The sequence below is a fragment of the Sorex araneus genome, chromosome 11 (assembly GCF_027595985.1).
Source record: "Sorex araneus isolate mSorAra2 chromosome 11, mSorAra2.pri, whole genome shotgun sequence".
Taxonomy (NCBI): Eukaryota; Metazoa; Chordata; class Mammalia; order Eulipotyphla; family Soricidae; genus Sorex; species Sorex araneus.
Window position 1 is genome coordinate 43,035,021 of NC_073312.1, and position 15,894 is coordinate 43,050,914.

General features: G+C 41.2%; 1 protein-coding gene across 4 annotated transcripts; it reads right to left on the reverse strand.

The window, feature by feature from the left end:
* Positions 1–448: 448 nt before the first annotated feature.
* On the reverse strand, positions 449–15,175 carry GHITM (growth hormone inducible transmembrane protein). 4 transcript variants are annotated; one of them, XM_055119262.1, is made up of 9 exons: positions 15,037–15,175; positions 13,025–13,189; positions 11,555–11,648; positions 9,951–10,062; positions 9,324–9,465; positions 7,731–7,839; positions 5,924–6,112; positions 4,277–4,448; positions 449–1,698 (listed from the first exon to the last, which is right to left on the reverse strand). In XM_055119262.1, exons 2-9 carry the CDS (start codon positions 13,151–13,153, stop codon positions 1,614–1,616), a joined length of 1,032 nt encoding a protein of 343 aa, XP_054975237.1. In that variant the 5' UTR covers positions 13,154–13,189; positions 15,037–15,175; the 3' UTR covers positions 449–1,613. The 4 variants fall into 4 exon arrangements, with proteins under 4 accessions (XP_054975237.1, XP_054975238.1, XP_004607482.1 ...); XM_055119263.1 differs by lacking the exon at positions 15,037–15,175 and adding an exon at positions 14,734–14,874; XM_004607425.2 differs by lacking the exon at positions 15,037–15,175 and adding an exon at positions 14,730–14,874.
* Between the last annotated feature and the right edge of the window lie 719 nt (positions 15,176–15,894).

A 15,894-nucleotide genomic window follows, 5' to 3' on the forward strand; every position in this document is an offset into this window, starting at 1 on the left:
TATTTTTCTTTTTGCCTCAACCTATCAATTTCAGGCCTTTATTCTTCCTGTGATGTGAAGGAGAAAAGTCCAATGATTAATAGAAGCAAAAGAGCTAGTGACTTCTTCCTGCCCCATCACTTTGTTATTTTAGAAATATTCAAACTATTTAAAATGTATTAAGTAACCCACCTTTTAAATAAAGGTCTTCATTGTTTTAGAAAAGTCAGAAAAAGTGCTATAGTATCTTTAATTTTCTGGATCTTCTGCCCTGTATCTATTGTTGAACTGCTATAGATTTTTTAAATGTAGGATTAACATTCAAACAAGGATATAAGGTTTGGGTTCTATTATATGACTACAGACAAGCCCTTTAAAATCAGTGATACTGAATCAGGAACTAGAATGGGGGGAGGGGGCATAGTTAGGATACTTTGTTTTAGAAGACTAAAACACAAAAACACACATATACCGTGTTAGCTCTATGTACATATATATTTTATGGCAAGGATAAGAAATATACACATATACGAGGAATTTCTCCAATGATTTGCATCTGGATGGTCCTAATATCATATAATCAAATGCCAAATATTTGTCTGTCCTTACATCTACATTGTAAAGATAGTACTGAGGAACAGCAAGAAAATCAATCACCTGTACCTTGTTTTTAAGCTTAGTATTTTGTAAGTTCAGCAGATAAATGCAGAAAGTGATGACTTGTTTATTCCTATACATCCAGACTTTCACTGAATCACTGGTATTTATAAAAGTGCTAAACTTCAAAGTTATTCAAAGAGACTAGGGATGATTTTTTTTTTTTCTTTTCGGGGTCACACCCAGCGATGCCCAGCGATTACTCCTAGCTCTGCACTCAGGAATTACTCCTGGTGGTGCCCGGGCAACCACATGAGATGCTGGGAATGGAACCCGGGATGGCCTCGTGCAAGGAAAACGCCCTACCTGCTGTGCTACAGCTCCAGCTGTGACCTTTTAACTCTTTTAGTCAGTCCTTTTACCAAATCTCTACATACAGATCACATTATCTAAATTCCGAATCCAAAAAATATAAAGGCAGAGTGATAGCACAGAGGGTAGGGTGTTTGCCTTGCATGCAGCTGGCCCTGGTTCGATTCCTTTGTCCCTCTTGGAGAGCCCGGCAAGCTACTTCGAGTATCCCGCCCACACGGCAGAGCCTGGCAAGGTACCTGTGGCGTATTCGGTATGCCCAAAACAGTAACAAGTCTCACAATGGAGACATTACTGGTGTCCACTTGAGCAAATCAATGAACAGCGGGGCGACAGTGCTACAGTGCGGTGCTATGAAGGCAGAAATCATAACTTAAATTATTACAACTATAAAACAAATCTTAGTTTTCGTATTTACTGTAACATTTTAGAATTACTCAAACATGAGAAATGGAAATATATCTGCTTATTTAGTAGAGAACGAATGAATTTATTCTTCAGAAAGAAAGCAAACCTGAAGCATCATATTATTGGAACATTTGAAATGTGTTGATAAGTTCTGATTTTTTAAACTTCAAAAGCTGCTTGAAGAAATGAATGAGTATCAGTGCATATTAAACGAACAGGATATCTGAAGTATTTTCAAAGTCAGAAGCAAAGTCACTTCACTTTCTGTTGCCTCCACCACTGGCCAGAATACTGACAATTCGCATAAATATGTTTAGTGTATCCATGTAGATTCCCAGCATCCTAGAAAATAAAATTATGCTTATTACATATTATGTAATTAAGATACTTTGATAATTTCTCTAGGAATATAAAATAAAAATTAGAGTAAGATGCAAGGAAGATCTAGACTACAAACAGTGCGATCTTCTTTTGACAAATTACCCCTTTAAACATACAGTTTAGCATTCTATATGAGTATGACATCTTGTGAAAACAATTGGTAACTGACAATGAAATAACCAAAACAAAATCCAAGAAATACCTTTAAAAAATTGTGTCAGATACCAGTCTGGCATTTAAAAATACAATATGCTATCCACAATGCCTACTTGCTCCCACAAGAAAACTGGACAAATACTAAGCTCAACTTAAGTTTTTTCAGTCATTATGTTGTTTCAGTTTTAAATATTTTTTTTTTAAATATGAAAAACATAGGCTGAAGAGATAGTACATTGGATAAGGTGCTTGCCATGCACATGGCTGACCCAGGTTCAATCACTGGTACCTTACACAGTCCCCATGAGCCTGCCAAGGGTAATCCTGGAGTGCAAGCCAGGAATAAGCCGTGGACACCATCAGTTGTGGTCCCAAAACCAAATACATAAAACACTAAAGAAACTATGAACTTAAGACTTGTTTAAATATTCTACTTTGCTGGAGAGGCTAAGAGAAAAACACATTAACATCTAATATTACAGAACGTTAGCTATCTTTCAAAATGGAATTTTCATATTGAACTGTTTCCAATTTTTAAAAACATCCAACTAGATTCTTTTTCACCAAATATGTTTATTTTAATTTTTAAGTCTGTCAAATCATTAAAAACATTTAACCAATGCAGATGGCCACAAAATCAATTACAGAAAACCCTGAATACCACTTATTTGAGACAATCAAATTTCCATTAAGCTGCTCACTAAAAAAACCCCAAAAAAAACAAAACAACAAAATACCCCACCACATCAAACAGAAAAAGTAAAATTCAGCACAAATGCTGCCGGAGCCCATGTGCTGCTTGTGCTCACTTGGCTGAACACAAGTGGTGCCTAAGCACGTGTTGCCCGAATCTCCCCTCTTGAGATGTGTACTTTCATGCTTTCGTGTCTAATGCTGGGATGTGTGTAGGGGCTCTCTCCGCCCTTGGAGAAGCCTGTGTTCTCTCTTGAACATGTTACTCTCTCTCTCCCCTAACCCCCATCTCCCTCTCCAAACCTTCAAAACCTCCAAATAAAATGTTTTAAAGAAAAAAAAAAGTAAAATTCAATCAGTTCCATAGTAGTGGGCTGAATTCAAGTTATGCTAAAGTATAAAAATGAATAGACCAACATGACTATTATATTTGAAAGAAAAGGAAAAACAGACACAAAAAGATTATCAGTGAAATTGTGAGATAGATTTATGTGATCTAAGGCAGGAAATACCACTGACTGTTGGCCATTACAAGAAGCTAAAAGAGAAATATGAAAGAGGTTCTCTTTTGACTCCTCAGAAGGTATCAACCATTATGTATCACTGCATCACTGTCATCCCCCTGTTCATCAATTTGCTTGAGTGGGCACCAGTAACGTCTGTATTTGTCCCAGCCCTAAGATTTTAGCAGCCTCTCCTTACTCGTCTTTCCCAATGACTGGAGGCTTCTTTCAGGGTCAGGGGAATGAGACCTGTTATTGTTACTGTATTTGGCATTATTGAATACGCCACGGGGAGCTTGCCAGGCTCTTCCATGATGTAGACCTTTAATGGGAACATTCGTCAGGATGTACAAACACATACTGGAACCCTCTCTCCTGTTACAATCCTCTCTCCTATGACTTCAAATAAAATGGAAGTTAGGGCCAGGGAGTTAAGTTGCTAAGTCAAAGGGCAAGAGCCCAAGCTTCGCACGCAGGAGAACAGGGTCCAATCCTCAGCACCATAAGGTCCCCTGAGCAACAAGCCCCAGAAGAAGCTCCCTGAGCACTGCTGGGGAGGAGGGGAGGTTCAAAGCACAAAAACAGGAAGTCAAATATTCCTTCTGAACATTTAGTTCAAAGACACATGTCAGGAACTGACAGAAACAAGAGGGAGAGCATGGCTACTGGGTCCCTTATAGTCACAAAAAAATGTTCTGGGCTGAATGAGATGTTCTCAACCTCGACTAACGCTGGACAACTACACATTTACCCACACCACACTCACACTTCCAACAGGTGAGGGATCTGGGATGGACATTAGACCTCAGTAAAAGTGGTGAAGAGAAAGCATCTCAGGGGTCCCCTATCCCTGCCTCAGGACATCACTCCAAGCCCTTCTCCTCACTGACAATGGTCATGGCACTATCCCCTTCTGAATGTCAAACTTCCTTTCCCCTCCACAGCAGGAGGAGGAATGAAAAACCAACAGCACTGCAAAAACATAAAAGAGGGCTGGAGCCATAATACAGCAGGCAGGGCTTTTTCAGTTTGGGAAATCGAGAAATTAAGTGTTCCGTTTTAAACCACCCAGTTCACGACTTGTTATGGCAGCCTTATGAAACCAGTCATTATAAAAAAGAAGGTCAAAATGTCAAAACACAAATGATCTTAAGTAACAAAGACATAAGATGCTAGAAAATACTTACGAATTGATGGGATCATATTTTTGAGCTCCATACAACGGTGTTATTTCTGCACGCTTGATTACCTTCTGGGTATCATAGAGAAGGAACATGCTGAAAAGAACTAATCCACCGTAAACTGCCACTGAGTACAAGGTGGCACCAGCCACAGAGGTAGGTGGAAGAAACATAGATCCTGAAATTGAAAGATGCGAGTTTTTTTTAAAAAAAGAACTTTTCTGTAATTAAACATATTAGCATTCATTAAAAGAGACTGGTACAATGCATTAAAAAAAAAAATCTGTTGGGCTAAGGAGTGATCTCAGTGAACTGGATACCTGTTTGGCATGAAGGAGATGAAGGAACCCGAATTCATCCCTGACAACACATATGGGAATCCCCTAAGCACCAAGCGTGACCTTTAAAGCAATGAGCTGGTTAACAGCCCCCAAGCACCAGAAACTGTTGCTAAAAATAAAACCCAGTCAAACTGGCATTTTCCCATATTTTTAAAAGTTTAATTTTTGTTCAATTAACACTGCCTTGTAATAGAAGTTAAAATTAATTCTTTATCGGAGGTGTTCCCGGCGCGCCTTCTGCCCAGAGATGAACCAAGAGCCGCGGCACGAGAAGCAGAGCCTCCCGCCTACTGACTGTGATCCTGAAGTCTCCTAACCCATTTTGGCACCAGAGCAGATTCTTGCAGCCATGCATTTTGACTGTGAACTGAACTACAACCTCGTGCAGCCCGGGGAGGGATTTTTTTTCCCTCTCCACCCCATTTTTCTGAGCGAAAATGGCGGCAGCGGCAGCAGCCACGCGGTGAGAGCCACCCTCTAAGACCCCTCCACCAGGAGGTAGGACTTTCTTTAGTGACGTAGCCTGTAGGTGATCCTGGGAGGGGAGGTGTTCCCGGCGCTCCTTCCGCCCAGAGATGAACCAAGAGCCGCGGCACGAGAAGCAGAGCCTCCCGCCTACTGACTGTGATCCTGAGGTCTCCTAACCCATTTTGGCACCAGAGCAGATTCTTGCAGCCATCCATTTTGACTGTGAACTGAGCTAAAATATTAGAAACCCAAAACCACGCAGCCGCGATAGCCGCAGTAGACTCAAAGTCTTCACTTTTACCAAGGAAGAGAAATTATTAGATGATGCTTATTCAGCAGGCCTGATTGTTGGGGAAAATTTCCAATCAACAATAGTGAGTTCTGTATGGAAATATGAAATGTACTCAATATATAGAGAGAATAATGGGAATATCATCAGCTACTTAGATGGGGGGTGGGGTGGGAGGGGGGTGTATTCGGGTTCTTGGTGGTGGAACGGGTGCACTGGTGAAGGGATGGTGGTTTAATCAGTATTTGACTGTGACTTAAACCTGAAAGCTTTGTATTTTTTTTGTTTTCACGGTGGTTCAATAAAATATTTCTTAAAAAAAAAATTAATTCTTTATCTGTGAACACTACATCATGATCACCACACCAAGAATCTAGTGTCCATTAATAGGGCACACTAGATCCCTTTTGCTGGTTCCACCCACTCCTCTAACATTTAGCTTCTAAACAACTTAACAATGACTTGTAACAAATACCTTTCATTAGAACAAAGACTACATTAAATGATTTTAGGACACCACGAACTAAGAACAAGTGTTAAAGCACAGCAGCTTACCCAGTGACGATGCAAAGACGACACCCAGGCCCACTCCTAGAGGTGCTCCCATGTTCAGAAACTTCTCACTGGGTGCACACATGGCCACAGTAGAAAGGCCTCCCACAATGCTTGCTGTGTACCATGCAGCTCTGATGAGAAGAGGCCCCCCCAATATGGTCAAAGGAGCCACTACTGCACCCATCACACCTGGAAAAAAACAAGTATAAATAACCAAGGGGGAAAAGTTACTTGTAATCAACTTTGCATTTTAACATATTGTACCTACTGTTAAACAATATGATAGATAATTTTAGATCTTCTCCCCCATTGATATGCTACTAGTCCTCCCCCAAGTTCCAGAACCAAAATTTGTGGCTATTCAAAATTCTAAATCACAACACTTATGTTACTTCTAGCCACAGTCACAAATCACAAGTATAAAAACTAGCATTTTAATTAAACTTATCAAATTCGACTCAGTTCAATTTTTGATCTAAATTTACCAATTTTCATAATGTTCATATATGCAAGGACTGAGATTACAAAGTCTCTAAAATGACTAACTCAAGGCCAAACATTTTACTACCAAAAGGCAATAAAGATCAGAGAATAAACACATGATGCACATCTTTTCTTTCTCTGGATTTTTGTTGCTATCATGATGACTGGAGGTTGAACCCCTGCCTGGCTATGGTGCCAGGTATTACAAATGGCAAGTGCCAACGTGATTGTGCTCACCATGAGGGACAGGCTGGGAGAGGGTAAATCAAACCCATGCCTTCCTGTCTACAAAACAATCTTGGGCCCTCTGATCTTTTTAACTTAAAAAACAACAAAACAAAAACAAAACCACCCCAGACACGAATACACATTTCCAAAGATCTTTGTTTTGTTGTTGTCTTTTTGGGGGTAACCTCCCTAGTGATGCTAAGGAGACCATGAGGTAGCAGTAAAACTTTGTAACTAGAAAGTGAACTGAACCTAAGGCATTATATATGCCAGACATGCGCTCTATGACCTTCCTCCCCTGTCCCCTCTGCTTGCTTTCTCTCAATGCTCCCCAGAAGAACTTTCTAGTTCTATTTATTCACATATCTTACTTTCTTCCTTCTCTTTTCTACCCTCCAAGTTTCACACTTTTTAGAACACCCAGAAAGAATGGCTCTTTAAGAACCAGGCAGATAGTTCACAGAACTGAGCACATGCTTGTTACATGGGAGGCCTGGGTTTTGACCCCTGGTAGTGCATGAACCCAGAGCACTGCTGATTTGGAAGTAGCCTCTGAAAAATGATTCCAGTGCAAAAAACAACAAAACCCCTCAAGTACTGTGTATCAAGACTGGAAATCACGTAAGCTAAAACAAACAAACAAACAAATAAATAATAAATAGAAGGACAAGTGGAAGGGAGGGAGGGGGCAGGGGAGATGGTGGGAGGGAAACAGGGGTCACTGGTAGTGGGAAACTGACACTGTTGGAAGAATGAGTGTTGATCGTTGTTTGACTGAAACTTGACCATGAACAGCTTTGTAACTATGTACCTCACAGTAACTGAATTAATTTTTTTTTTTTAAAAAAGGACTTCTTTGCATATGCTAGATAGGAGGAAATATGAAGAGTCTCATAGTCTTAGTTTTCTCATGGTTTCAGCTTCAGAATCATTAATTTTTCATATCAGAATTCTGGCAGTAGCAAACAACTAATAAAATTGCAGAAACCTGCTTTCTAAGGATAAGAATAATGTAAACGTACTTTACAATTGTGACCAGTCACCCAAATTAATTGTATTCATAATTAGCCAGTAATAATTTCATATTAGAACATACCTGAATGCAGTAACCAAGCAAGATGCTTTGGGCCTGGGCTGTTTTCATAGGATATTGACCGTACCAGCATTCCAGCTCCAATCATAGCAGCAAAGGTTGCACCAATTGTCTGAAAAACACATACTAGTTAAGAGAAACTAATCATTATACAACAACAAGGAAACCGACAAATTTAAGTTCAGTTAATACCTATTCAGTTAATACCACCAATGAAACCATTTTAAAATATGAATAATTGAATTCCACATTTTAAAAAACATATTAAAAGGCCTTGAGTTTATGTCAGTTTGGGTGAAGTTAGCAAGAATGCTCCCTATTGCCACTTACAATGTTTTGCAGCTAACTTCAAGTACACGATTTGAGCTTCCTGACATCTTTTTAGAAGTTATTCTTGGAGCCAGAGGGATAGTATAATACGGAAGGTGCTTGCCTTCAGTATCCACCCCTCTAGATAGGAAATAAGATCCCACATTCTTATCTTTCCAGGTACTTAATCCTTATTTTTCTTTGTGTACCTTGGACTTCCAGCCTTTCCATGTTTATAACCAGGAAGAAATGTGTGTCAAGGTAAAAAGGATAAAGGTGAACATTCCTATAATTTAAAGAAATTGAAAACTTGAAGTGCTTGGCCAGAATCAGGCAGATGTATTTTGATTATGGCCTCTGATTAGGCACTCTTCTTGGTAGGCAATAAAATATTCCCTTTCTAAATGTCTTCTTCATATTTTAAACCTCAATTTCTCAGATTTCCTGGACTATGAAATTACCTCTAATGACCACTGCATCTCCTTTCCTTAAACGGTTTTATAAATTTAATAATAATTTTGCCATTCCTTAAAAAAATTGTTTCTTTTTAAAAGTGGGATTTCATTCCTGGTTGAGACCTCTGCGGTGCTTTTGGAGCGGGATGGCCAGCCCACCCATACAAAAGGCCTAAAAGATTAGCTTAGAATGTACTTCATATTGTCATTACTGTACTAATTCAGACATTAACAAAAATGTATTCTAAAATTGGATAGTCATTCCACTTAATACCCACCTCCCAATGTTTTTGTCTTTAAAATTTATTTTTTTTGGGTTTTTTCATTTTCATTTTTTTCTAGAGATGCACAGGGGTTACTCCTGGCGCTGCACTCAGGAATTACTCCTGACAGTGCTTGGGGTACCACATGGGGTGCTGGGAATCGAAGCTGGGTCAGCTGCAAGCTAGGCACACACCCTACCTGCTGTACTATTGCTCTAGCCCGTTTTTAATTTTTTTTATTAGTGAATCACCGTGAAGTACAGTTACAGACTTACAACTTTTCATGCTTGTGTTTCAGCCATACAATGCTGAGTACCTGACTCTCCACCAGTGCCCATTCTCTACCACCGATGATCCCAGTATCCCTTCCACCTCCATCCCATCCACCTCTGTAGCAGGGCATTACCTTTTGTTCTCTCTCTCCTTTTAGGTGTTGTGGTTTGCAACAGAAGTACTGAGTGACCATTGTGTTTGATCTATAGTCCGCTTCAGCGCGCGTCCCTCCCAATATTTTTCATTTAATATTTTGATTATTTCATGGAAAGTAAAACATAAACAAAATGACTTACCACCCAAGAGCCTCGCAACATGAAGTTCATGAGAACAGGAGTTCTGGTCACTGCCAGAGCAGACAAAGCTGTCACACCAATACTTCCTGCTAAGTACATGTAGGTAGAATGAATTCTATCCCTCACATACTGAGGCCAAATTCTGTAAGAAACAAACAACAAAGTTATAGAACTGCAGACATAAATTTTGGTTAAACCATATATAAGCTAGAATATACTGAAAAATATCACTCCATTGCCCTAATTCTTATTTGTTTCATTTATCCTAAAATTATGTGTATCTTGGAGTTATAAAAACTTAAAGACACAGAAGCACTTGGCCCATCTATGTATAGTTCTTTGCTTAAACGCAGAGAGTCTTGATTAAAAATTATTCAGATTTGAGTATGTGCAAAACAAACAATTCTATTTTCATTCATTTATTTATTTTTTACAGTGCCCAGTGATCAAACACAAGGTTTCACACATGCAAGGTAAGCGCTCAGTCGAGAGAAATAATCCAAGCCCCTCATGCATAATTTCTACAAAGCTGGAAAACCAGATATTAAACATTTCAAAAGTGGTAAAAATGAAGATGAGAACACCAAAACATCTAAGGCTAGAACTGTTAGGGAACAATTTACTTACACAGCCTTTTCGATAGCTCCAATCTCATTAGACATTCCCAAGCCATAGTAGCATAATGCTCCAAGACCAACAGCAGCCCCTCCAGCAATAAACCATCTTCCCATCTGATCAACTGTGGAAAGCAGTAGAAAATACATATTAATACTGTCATGTCCAACTAAATTAAAGTACTAGTAAGTTCTTCATAGTATTTGAAGAAAATCAAATCTACTATATCTCTTCCCAACAGCTAAAACTGTCTGTATACAGTTTTATGAGAAAATATTAAAATTGCCTCAAAATAAAGGGACCAGTTAATAAAAATATTCCAATGGAAAAAAGGTGTGCAATCAATAAAAAACCTTCAGACTTGCATTTTTACTCTTGTTCCATCAAATTTTAAGGAAACAGTGTATGTAAAGATGTGGAATCTTTGATACAAGCTATTTTATTACCAAGAGGTGAGGCTGTGTTCCTCACATTCTTAGCAAATTGACGCCATTAAAGCACTGTTAACAAATGACGATGAGGCTAAGGGAAAAAGAGACTAGACACTGAAGACAAATCTAAACAGCAATACAAATACAGCAGAATAAAGGGAGAGGGTGCTTTCTAGATTATTAAGAAACACTGTTATCAGCTGGGGGTAGGGTGGAGTTATAAAAGCATCTTATTCCCCTTTTCTATATTTATTACATTGTCACTATGATTACAATTTGTTTACTGAAGCTGACTTATGAAAAAGAAATGCCCTAAAGTATAGCAATTGGTAATCTCTTCCAACATGTGATATATTGCCATTTTTCAAGATTAAGGAGCAGTAGTACTTTTTTACTTTTGACAGATTACTTAATTTATAAGCTGAAATCCATACTGTGAACCAAAGTTAATTTCAAAATTTCAATTGCTGAGAGACCCAAATGGGTAACCAATTAAGAGAAGACTTCTTGAAAAGCTAGACTTTACCACTGATTTGAAACACACACAAATGTTCTAGATACCCAACTTCAAATGAAATTAACAATTATTTTTAGATCAACGGTCTGTTAATAAAAAAATCCTTAAAAATAAAATAATGAAAATAAAATCTGGGAACCACTGAAACCACACAATACCAATTTTTGGGGGTCACCAGATACCTGAGAATGATAGAGTATCTAACTTTTTTTTTTTTTTTTTGCTTTTTTGGGTCACACCCGGCGATGCACAGGGGTTATTTCTGGTTCTACACTCAGGAATTACTCCTGGCGGTGCTCAGGAGACCATATGAGATGCTGGGATTCGAAACCGGGTCGGCCTCGTGCAAGGCAAACGCCCTACCCGCTGTGCTATCTCTCCAGCCCCTAACTTTTTTAATTACAAAAAAATGCACCTAAAAGTTTGTATATACTTCTGGGAAGCTGTTAATGGACTTTTTTGTGTGTGTGGGGGGATAAACCCAGTTATGCTTGGGGCTTACTCCTGGCTCTGGGTTCAAGGATCAGTTTTGTCAGGGCTTAGGGGACTTTATGTTTTTTAGGGATTGAACCAGATGGCCACCTGTCAGGTAAGCACGCTGCTTCGCTCCACACCCTTTTAAAAATACATCCATGTACTTGTTTTAAAATGATAAAACTACCACCTACTTTTAAATATCTTTTCCATCGATGGTTCAAATGCTGCCTCTTTGAGTTCTTGAGTTTTGGTACGCCTCCCAAATCTTGTCTTTGTGGCATAATCCTGAGTATATAAAAACGATGATGTATAAGAAACTTGTTAACACAATGAAGGATTTCATTTTACTAGGACAACACAGTAAAGTTCATACTTTCTACATATGTAATTTCACCGTTAAATGTGTTCGTCTATCTAAATATGTACTCTACCTATGCTCTAACTTCAATATTCTAGATTGTCACATGTTTATTTCATAAGCCAAAGATTTTATTTACACCTATAGAATGATATTGTAATCACTAACTTAAAAAAATACATTCAGAAAGTACTGATTGTTTTTATCTGGTAAATAGGATTAAAAAGGCTCTTGGCGCTGAAGAGATATTGCGGGTAGTGTGCTTGCCTTGCTTCCAGCTGACTGGGTTCGATCCCTGGCATCCCATATAGTCCCCAGATCCCTGCCAGGAATAAGCCCAAAAAAGAACTAAGAAGGTTCTTAATACAAAACCAAAAAAAAAAGGGTAATTACTAGCTCTATTTGAGCTCATTTGCAACAGTATAAATATTTAAGAGGGGAAAAAAGTGTACCCTCTAGGCCAAAGACAGCTCAATGGACTGGAGCACATCCTTTGCATGCCTCTTGGGTCCCTGGCATTGCATGATTCCAAATACTAATAAAGCAACTACCGAGCAATAAGTTGTGAGTAGCCCTCTGGCACCACTGGGTATGTCCCCCAAACCAAATAAGAAAAAATATTTCTTCTGGCATTTGCATAATACCTTATATACTTTTCATTTGAAAATTTATGGGTGTCCTATTTTTTGATTTGTTTTGCTTTTTAGGGTCACACCCAGCTATGCTGAAGGGTTGTTACTCCTGGCTCAAGCACTCAGGAATTACTCCCGGTGGTGCTTGGGGGACCATATAGGATGCCGGGGATTGAATATGGGTCTGCTGCATGTAGGCTAACACCCTACCTGCTGTACTATATCGCTCCAGCCTCCAGGGCATTCTATTTTGAATACTACGAGGGACCTGATTATAAAAGAAGCCAGTTTTCATTCTGAAAAAGATTACCATTTTCTAAACAAGAGCTAAAATTGCATCTTTAATAACTTAAGAAACTGGCCAACAGGTAATACTCCTGGCTTAAGCTTTTTATTAAACTATAGGCTCCATGATCTCTGTTAATATGGAGCTCTAAATTCCTCACAATCAGTCTAAATTCTCTGAATGAGAAACTCCAAGATGAGTAAGAAAGTTATGGAAACTTTTTCATGTGCAATAAGGATGGAAATGAATGACAACTAATGAAAAGAATCAGTTATTTCGGACATTATTAAGGCTGACTGCTTCAGTGAATAATAGTGATAGAGTCAATAAAAAGTCTACTAGGAGCACAAAGACAGACAACACGAAACATTCAGATTATGTTTACCCTGCTGGGTGTTAAGCGCCATTGATTCTTCGTGATAGAGTTCCTCAAAACAGGGGAGGCTTTGGTGAAAGTTGGGTGGAAAACCCTGGAAGGTAGTGTCCTGAGACACACAAGTCTTGCTGCCAGCATGGTGGTACACTTGGTTTACCAAGCAGATCTGAAATGCTAGAACAGACAGGAAAAACAAAACAAAACCCCAAAATTAGAGATTACGGAAAAAACAAAGCAAAACAAAGAACCCAAAATTAAGGAGTCATCAACCACCTTTTGAAAGAAAACAAAACGGAATGTGACCTTTTAAAATGTCATTATGGATTCTCTACTTGCCTCTTGCAATAGGAAGAAATCCATCTCACAGTTTGAGACAAATCATCAAATTCAGATTACTGTTCCAACAATGACTCAGATCATTCTTTCCAGAGAAACCCATTTGGCCACTATCATTCGGTTATATGTTACCACTACATACCAGGCCCCAATGTCAATATCTTGTCCATATCTTCAGAGAATCACATCACCAAATGCGCTCTCTCATTTGTGGGATAACAAATGGCCGTAAGTAAAAGAACAGGAGAAATGAGCAGGTGGGGACAGGCCCAGAATGGAGGGTGGAGGGAAGTAGACAATTTGGGGGAGGGTGCAGCACACTGGCACACCCGTAGGCCACCATTAACAGTACTGTAAAGCATGGTGTCTCAAATACGATTAAAAACAAAACAAAAAAAAAAAAGGCAGCGGTTCAAAAGGAAAATTTAAAAGAGAGCTCTGTGTAGAAGGTTTGGAGCAGAGGAAAAAAATGTCATCCTAAGGGCTTAAGTAACTTTTCGAGGTGATACTCAATTACCGGGTTCTAGGACAGCAATAGAATCCAAACTAGGAATCTCTGCTCAACTTGCCACACACGTCTTCCCCCACCACGGGGAGGAGGGACCCGACTCCAAGGCAATGAAACCACGGGGGCTGCATCTTAAAAATGGAAACTCCGGGGCGTTAATACAGCAGCTAGGACGTTTGCCCTGAACAGAGCTGACCTGGGTTCGATTCCCCAGCATCCCATACGGTTCCCCGAGAACCACCAGAAATGATTCCTGAGTGCAGAGGCAGGAGAAACCTCTGAGCATCACCAGGTGTGATTCCCCCCACCCCCCACAAAAAAAAAAAAAAAAAAGGAAATGCCTGGTCTTACTTGGGTCCTCGCAACTCAAAAAGAACAGGGTGCTGGAACACGCACAGAAAGCGGCCCCCTTCCTCAGACCCACCATCCCACCATCGCCCCCTCCTCCAGCCAAGAACTGTCGCTCTGAATCAGCCCTCGGGGCGCACTTCCAAGCCGGGAAGTCGATGAGCGGATCCTACCGAGTGACCAGAGCGACCAGCCGGCGTCCTTTGGCCGCGGCCCAAGTCCTTCGGGTCCTTTCACGCCGTTACATCACTCGGCCGAGAGGGCTGCCAGCCCCGGGGCTCGCGGGGTCCGCGCGACTCCCTTCCCCGGCCCCCCGCCCCCAACTCCAAGGCCCTCGCGGAGAGGTGGTCTCCGTGTCCCCGGTCCCCGCCGCGCGCGGCCCTTTCCCGACGACTCTAGTCTTTTAACCTCGGAGACACGGGGGGCGCGGAAAGGCGGACGACGAAGGCGACCGACTCCGGACGCCGGTCACCCCCCGCCTCGAGAGACAGAGAGAGCGAGCGCGCGCTGACCCCGACTTACGGACCAGCGAGCCCCCGAAGCCAACGTCCGGCGGGGCCGCGGGGCGGTGGCGACTCGGCACCTCGCTGCCCCGGGAGAAGAGGGCCACGACAGCGAGGGCAGCCCCGGCTTCTGCCCCAAGCCCCGTGGCGACCGGCCCCCCAACCCCCGGTCACCCGCAGGACGCGCGCCCTGACGTGCCGCCAGCTTGTGACGCAGCTCGCGGCGCCCGCGTCTCCGGCCCTTCCTCTCAGAACCAGCGGTCTCGGGGGGCTGAGGGGGGGTCCCAGGTTACTAACACCGAGCTGGTCTCCCCGAGAAGCCGTACCTCAGTACCCAGTCACCCAAAACACGCGGAGTCTCCCTTCCGGACTCGGCGAAAGGCGGACACGCACAGCTTAGTCAACAACCCCAGAGTCCGGACGCACGCAAGTCGCTTCTGCTTACAGCGTGACGTAATATCCGCCGCAACACATCAGCCAATCACCAGCAGATTTCTGGTGGATGGGCGGGCACAAGAGGGAGGCGGGGTTCCGGTGGAGAGGCGGGCCCGAGGGAGATTGTCAGGAGCTTCTCCTTAAGGGCCCCTTGGGCTGTGGGCTGAGGAAGCTCTTCAGCCATGTTAGCTATGGGCAGAGATGGTAGCTTGTTTTTTGTCTCAGCAGTTTCGTTCATTACTACAATTATTTAGATATTAAAGAATAAGGTGAGATTTAGATTTAGATTTAATATCCCATTGTCCCAGCCCTTTCTTCTAGTCGCCTCGTTGTACCTGCGCAAAAATTTATAATGTGAAGGAGTCTGCCAAATATGACTGTTTCCTGAGGAGAAAAAAAAAAATCACAGGGTCAAGTGAAAAAAATTAGTGAAAAATATTTTGTTTCCTTGACTTTGTTTACTCTTCTGTTCTTACCACTTTCTTTTACAAGTTTCTTCCTCTGTTTTTCCTTTACTCATTAAACAGATACTGAAGGCACCACACAAATGAAAAGTAAAAGTATTTAACATGTATCTCCTGGGACATAGTAGGGAAGCAGTAGAACAGGGCTGGTGGGTGAATAAACATCACTCAGAGTTTATTATCAGCGGGAAAAAAAAAAACCGAGACAGGATTCTTGGTATTTATTTTGCCCTGTGATCCCCGAAGAACCTACGTTCAAACTTCAGCCTCTGTAGAATGGGGCAT